Genomic DNA, 7,116 nt, shown 5'->3' on the forward strand with positions numbered 1-7,116 from the left:
TCTTGGTCTCCCAGTAATGAATGTCTGAACCAAAACCTGCTCAAAATGTGCTGGTTTTCTGGTGGTTTTTCTTTTGCCAGGTGGGAACATGGGCTGCCTTACTTGTTCTTGTGTCCACTTTCCACTTCAGTCCATTGCATTTTCTCTGAAGGGAGTGCAGGAACAGGGAGGTTAGGGCAGTTACGTCAGCAGAAAGGCTACTAAGAATAGATGGTAAGGGCTTATTTTTCTACGCAGTGCCATGTAACTGAAGGCTTGTTTTTGGATTTCACATTCTGTTCCTGCCTGTTTCTGTGAGAGCTGCAAGTGCATTTCTATTTCAAGACTCTGCCAAAAATAGTCAATTATATTAATATGAATCCTTTTTCCTTCATTTTTTCTTTATTTAAATGAATTATCCTGTCAGATTAATGTAAGCAGCAGTTATTTTTAGAGTTGCTGGTGTTGTGCACAGAGTAAATGTAGAACAAATGTGTTGTGGTGGCTTGCTTTTATTTTGTATGTGGAGAGGAGCAAAGGCACAGATTGATCCTGTGTATTGTGGGTGCCAGAGTCAGGAAGCTGAGCAAGGTTTCCTCTCTTGTTGACAGATAGGGGCAGGGAGTTTAACCATGGTGTCACTTTGATTCCTTCCTCTCCTCTTCTCCCTCCTCCTTTCTTGCTTGTAGAGCTGGAGCACAGGGTCACTAAGTTGCTAGATTGGGTGCCTGAGGTCAGGGCCTGAATTTAGAGAGTAGGAAAGTGGGAAAAATTTCTAGATATGTCAAGGCCTGTCTCTTGGTTGTGATACATCTGGGTCTACCTCACCACAACTTGCACTTCTCTCTGGACCTTGCTGTGGTCACAACCCACTGCTCATTTTCGTGACTGTTTATCCGTCTGCCTAATTGTTTTATGTGCAAGTAGCCTGATTTAGGTTTAATCTGGCAGTGATTTTCCTTTATGTTAGATCAGTAGTTTTCTAAATGTCCCCTACAGGGTATTTTGAGGCAGGTTTTTTTTCTGCCTGTGATGATATAAAGATGTACAACCCTCTGAAAGCAGTATAACCTGCTTTCCAGAAATTATAGAAGTAAGATTTTTATTGTCCACTATGCAGTTGAACTCCCCCTAGTGAGTGGGAGTAAGGCCTCTTGACCTGAGGGGGGTGGGGAGAGTGACAGATCATTCTTTTCATCAACCTGCTCTTCTTCTTTGCTTTCCCAAAAGAAGGAATCATGAAGTTACTATGCAAAAAGATCTGTATCTCTTGGGGTTTTGTACTTTAGGTGTTTTGAGGTTTTATTTACACACCTCCCCCTTTGTTTCCTGGACAGGTTTTGCGTGACAGTGGAGTGTTTGAGTACACATGGAAGGAACTTTCAATTTGGCTGGAACACTTGGATAATACAAAAGAAGACCAGAAGGAAGCAGTGATTCAGTTTTTGGAAAGGGTAACAGTGTTCAAATTAGCTGGATAAACAGTGCGAAGAACAGTGTTAGTGGAAACTAGAGATTTTGTTGAGAAACCTGTCAAATACCAGTGAGTGAATTCTGAGAAAAGCATTGTTTGGGATTCTTTATACAAAGGTGGCATTGTTCTTGTCTTCAGTGGGAGGGACAGCAAAATGATGAGTGGGAAAATTAAATCCAAAAAGATCCGTTGTTATGACAGCATTTATTGTTGGTATAAGGATAGAGTGTTGTATGTGTGGATAGCTTTTATCTCCTCTTTAGGTGCCAAAATTATCAGACCTCAGTAAAATGTGATCTTTTACAAGGAAAGCTGACACTTCCTGTTTACTCTTCAGGATGTTGGATGCCCAGTGCTTCATTTCCAGTGCGGTCTTCCCAGGGACTCAGTCTGTGGTAGCAATCTAGATGCCAAATTGCAGTGGACATTTATCTTTTCCATCAGTGTCCCCTGTAGAGCAGGAATCGTGGACGGAATCCTGCAGAAGTAATATGGAACTTGTCCTCCTAAAACCTGCCCAGCTTCCAACCACTTCTAGCACATGGTCTTTCTTAGCAACAGATGGTTCCCCTGCACTTGACAGCTGGTGCACTTACTTTTCTCCCCACCTTTGCTGACAGATCCTTCTGAAGCTGGTGACAAAGCCCTATCCCTACACAGACAAGGCAGCAGATGTGGTTCAGGAAGCCAGCATGCTCCAGGTTGCTATGTTTAAACAGGACTCTGATAACATCAGCATCCCAGTCTCTCACATTGATGGTATGTGGTAACCCCTCAACAACAGAATTCCACGACTTGGGGCTACATTTTCTAGCCCTAATCAGCAAACTGGAGGTGGATAGCTATAGAAATCCTCATATGTAAGGACCTCCAGGATTCAGCCCTCCACGTGTACTTGCTATCAGAAGTCGGAATTGCAAAGTTACCCCCAAACGTAATTTTTGATGTGGTTGTGCCACTTTAACAGTATTTGACATCTCTCTTCATGCTCTTGCAGCAGCATTTTCAAACTAAAATGGAAATTTCGTCCTTCTGCTTGGGGCTGTTCATAGAATCCTGGAATCCCAGAATGATTTGGATGGGAAGGCACCTTTTAAAGCTCGTCCAGTTCCAACCCCTGCCATGGGCAGGGACACTCTTCAGTAGCCCAGGATACTCCAAGCCCTGTCCAGGCTGACTTTGGACACTTCCAGGGATCCCGGAGCAGCCACAGCTTCTCTGGGCAACCTGTGCTGGACAGCAGCACTGAAAGGCACAGTGAAGTACAGCTGTGGTTTTTGTGTTGCACTTAACATTGTATCACCTGACAAATGTGTTTTTTTTTTTTTTTTTGAGGAACGTAAAAGATGCCTTGTGTTCCTGGAATGTTGCATTGTACCTCTGTTGTTTTTCCAGTTAGTCTGGATCCCCTGCTTACATTTTTTCCTTCACTTATTAGTTGTCCTGGATATGGTGATGTTCTGATCGAGGGCAGTGATGGCTTCGATGAAGAAATTGGGTTCTCTTTAGATGAAGACATGATTATCCAAACATTTCCTTTCAGTGCTGTTGTCCCTGCTGCATTAGAAGCCAGGAATATACTGTTGCTTCAGTCTGAACATGGAACAGGTACAGATTTTTTTTGGTTTTATGTGACTTTTCTACTGGAGGAGTGAGAGTGCCATCATTTTTATCCATTTTTAATAATTTCTTACCATTTATCATTTTTTACCTTGAGAAATTTTATTATCTGCCCTGCAAGCAGAAGGAGGTGCAGATTCATGGTGTTTCATGCTCAAGAGGGGCATTGAAGTTCTGTAGGTGCTTCTGCCCTTTTTCCCTGACCCTGAAGAGAAGAGTCACTGTCCCTGCATGGACAGTCTTGGTCTGGAAGTAGTTGGCTTCAGTAACACAGTGTTTTAAGGACAGAGTGTGGAGATCAGGAGAGGAAGGTGGTTTCCATGTCTGTAGGCAGCTCTTCCCTAGATCAGGGAGAGAGGACTGCATTGTTAAATAGGAAATGGATGCATTTTCCAAAGAAAACTTGAGAAATGAAGCTCTGGTGGCAAATACTGGAAAGTTCTACCACCTCCTTGAGGAAAGCATTAAAATCACAGGGCATCAGGTGGGCTTGGAGCAGGATTTGCCAACCCCACAGCACCTCACTAAGTCCTCTGTGTGTATTTGCCAGTCAAGTAGCACCTGGGGTGTGTGCCCCACAGTACAAATCAGTTCTTCTCTGAGGTGGTGCTTCCTGTTAAAATATAGGAACGTTTAGCACAACACAGTGAAGGTGGATCATTTGCTTCAGCAAGAACTAATGTGTGGAGGATTTTTCAGGTACCTCAATGGTCAGGAGCACTTGTCTCGGTCACTGCAAACACTTTTTGATCTTATTCGATACTATTCTGTGTGATGCTCTGTGGGCTGCTGCCAAGGCCTGAAGTAAGGAAAGTTGCCCCAGTGTCTGTGCTCAAGTCAATAGTTTTGTTTATTTTTGCTTTTCTAGGAGCACACATTGTGGAGTACCTTGTTGCTGTTTTCACTGACCTCCTGCACTCTCAGAGAGAACCCCTTGCTCTCTGCTTGATGTTCCAGCTCTATGACAAAGATCTCAAGTCGCTGAAAGTTGCCAAATATCCTCAGCTCTACCAGTTTAATGGATACTATAAACTCTGGATACCCAAGCAATCCCAGGAACCTGTGGTACGAAATACCTGAAGTCACTGAATTCTTAAACCGGTTTTCTGATAAAAACCTCACAATTTATAGAGGTTACATTTCCATCAGAAACAACATTTTTATTGAGCTAATTCCGCATTTCTTGTTGATCACATCGGGACACAAATTTGCTCCAGGCCTTTTCTCTGATGGCGCAAGAGGTGTTTGTGGTGTTTGGGAGGTGATACCAGGGCTCAGGGGTCATACACAGGCTCCTCACCAGGTGCAGCAGAGCCTGGTGCATGCTGTGGCCTCCATTTACAGTGCCTGGAGTTCCCCCTGGGTGGGTTGAGGATCACAGGCCCCCTGGGCTGGGTTTGGTGAATTTTTCTCAGTTCAGCAGTGAACACTACAGATTCCCCTGGGGACACTGCTGGACAGCTCTGTTCTAGCAGGACTGCACACTTGTGCTCCTAGAGCTTCAGCCCGAGTTCAGCTCAGAGTTTTTTCCTCTCCCTGGGTTTTTTCTTGGCCTTTTTTTTTTTTTTTTTTTACTTTAAACAGTTTAAAAAGCACAAGGAGGTAAGCGAAGAACCTACTGTGGCACTGGATTCTGTATTTACCACTTTGCTAAAGAGAGCGTATGAGAGAGGAAGCAATACCTTACTGGAGGATGGTGTTCAGGCAAAATTGAGAGACCTGGCTTCCTGGCTACCATCTGATCAGGTTTTGTTGGGAGTAAAGCACGTGCTGCTATACCTGAAATCCACTGTGGAGAACTTCAGCAGTGTAAGAGCAATATTGTAAAAATATTGTTGTTATATTTGGTTTATTTTAAGGTACAAGGTACAAATGACTTGGCTGTTAAAATTTAGGTTCCAGTTCTGTAGCTCTTTTTTCTCTACTTGGCTCTGAGTCTACACAGCACCATGCAAAACTGCACCTAATTTGTAAACAAATGTCAGTTCTTCTGATTATTGAAGAGTGATGGATTTACTTTGCATGAGTTACCTTACTCATGGGTGTGAGTGCAAATAAAACTCAAGATTTTAATCCAGCTCTTGAATCTCCCTGAGAAGCCTTTCTAAAGAGTAAAATTCACTAGCCTGTGTAACTCCAAATGTCACAGTAGAAATGAAAATCTGTCAGTATTTATTTGGCAGCCGGAGACTTCTCTTATCAGGTTTCTACATAAGGAAGTGGTTCCTTCCCCAATGAGAGGTTGTAATCTAAGTAATTCTTAGTTGACTCCTATTCCTGTTGGATAATTACCCTTCCGCTCCCATTCTCCTCTTTTCTTGACTTCCAAGATGCCTTTATTTCCATAGGTTGGTAAAACTGTGGGTCCTCAACTCATTGACCTCTATGTGGACATTCTGAGCATCTTGTTGTGCCGTGGCAACCAAATAAAGCTGGATCAGCAACAGAAGCAGGAAGAGCATCAGGCTGAGTCAGATCTCTTTATGGATGAGGAGTCTCTGATGACAGAAGTGCCTTCAAATGACAAGGTATCAAATCCCTTCATACAGAGGCACCTATTAATAAACTTTGATTTGATGGATTCTCTAGGGAATAGTTTTGCTGAACAGACAGGTGGTGTTGAGGTCTTGGAGGAGAATTTAGGAACATAGAGCATGTGGTCCAGCAGTTGCAAAACTGCTCTCTGGAGATGTGACCCAGCTGCGTCATCCACAGTCTCACCCCTGAGCTGGAACACAGTCAGGAGAGATCCTGAAAGAGATCACCTTTGCAGAAAAAGATGTATTCCCTCAGCCCTGTGTAAAGCCTTGTTGTGAAAACTATGTACTTGAGGAGGGAAATTTCCCCCCTCTTTCATCTGTTCTGTGAATTTGTGGAGATTAGAATGTGTTGATGAACCCTAGAATATTCAGTTTTTGTCTGGAGATGAGCTTTGACATGTTTAGAATGTTCAGTATAACAGCATAAATGTTGGGAGAATGATATTTTTGTGTTTGTAATTCATTAATATTTTTTATCTTCTGGCCAGCTAGTAGACAATTTCATGTTCAATAATTTTAATATTGTAATATTTATAATTGTAATATTTCCAAGCTGTGGAAAATAGGCAGATGAATGAGGGATTTTTTACCCCGCACTGTGATTATCCATTCATTGATACTGTTACCTCTGTTTGTTACAGACACTGGAGGATGCACTCACCTTGATTTTCAGACATCCTACGCTGGAGAGCTGGTTCCTGGCCTTGGAACTGTGCTCTGTTCCTCAGCCTGGTTTGAACCCTGTCACTGTGAAGCTCCTGTCAGCTCACCTCAATTCCGGGGTGCTCCAGCTGCTGAAAACAGGTGCCCCCATGGTGCAGGGCGTCACAACGGATCACAGACACGTGTTGTCCAAGTATTTTGAAGCTATCACAAAAAGCGTCCTGGAAGAGCTGCAGACTGTGGGGAAGGACAGAAGCCAGGTCTATCTCAGGAAGTCTCACCATCTGCAGGCGCTGGAGGAGCTGTACATGTACATGACTGCAGCTCAGCTGAAGGAGATCACTCTAACCATGCTGCAACTCCCTGAGATGAGCTTGACTGATCAGAAATCTGAAAAATCCCCGTGCAGATGAGGCTGATTTCCTGTTTTATGGATTCTGGTTTCCATGGACTTCTAATAGCTTTTGCAGAGTCCTGATAATCCTTTATATGAAGCAGTTTTGTGTTTTTGATGATGGCTTTCTTGTAAGAATCCTCTTTGAGGCCCCTGCTCCCAGACCAACAAAACACTTGCAGTTTCCTTTGCACCAGGAATTAGGATTGTTGTGTCCAAGAGCTTTTTTCCCTGTTATCCTGTGATCATCCCACATGAGTGTTTGGCTTGCGTGTTCTTAGTGTATCCCTTGAACAAAAATTGCTGTAGAAGCTCCGTGTGCCAAATGTAAACCAGCACCTCTTCTTACTTGCTGCACACAGTGTGTGGTTGAAGAAGTGGACCCAGATGACTGGTGCAACCTTGTGAAGACAGGACTTAAGTAAGTGTTTTCATTTTAATTTGGT

General features: G+C 43.3%; 1 protein-coding gene across 1 annotated transcript; it reads left to right on the forward strand.

Annotated features, from left to right (window-relative positions):
• The first annotated feature begins 1,835 nt into the window (after positions 1-1,835).
• LOC121365958 (nucleolar pre-ribosomal-associated protein 1-like) lies at positions 1,836-6,689 on the forward strand. Its single transcript, XM_041490590.1, has 6 exons — positions 1,836-2,154; positions 2,892-3,061; positions 3,942-4,138; positions 4,658-4,882; positions 5,422-5,601; positions 6,255-6,689. The coding sequence occupies exons 1-6, from the start codon at positions 2,126-2,128 to the stop codon at positions 6,687-6,689; spliced, it is 1,236 nt and encodes a 411-aa protein (XP_041346524.1). The 5' UTR covers positions 1,836-2,125.
• The last annotated feature ends 427 nt before the right edge of the window (positions 6,690-7,116 follow it).

Source organism: Pyrgilauda ruficollis, unplaced genomic scaffold (assembly GCF_017590135.1).
Source record: "Pyrgilauda ruficollis isolate IOZ18807 unplaced genomic scaffold, ASM1759013v1 scaffold1242, whole genome shotgun sequence".
In the NCBI taxonomy this organism is placed as follows: Eukaryota; Metazoa; Chordata; class Aves; order Passeriformes; family Passeridae; genus Pyrgilauda; species Pyrgilauda ruficollis.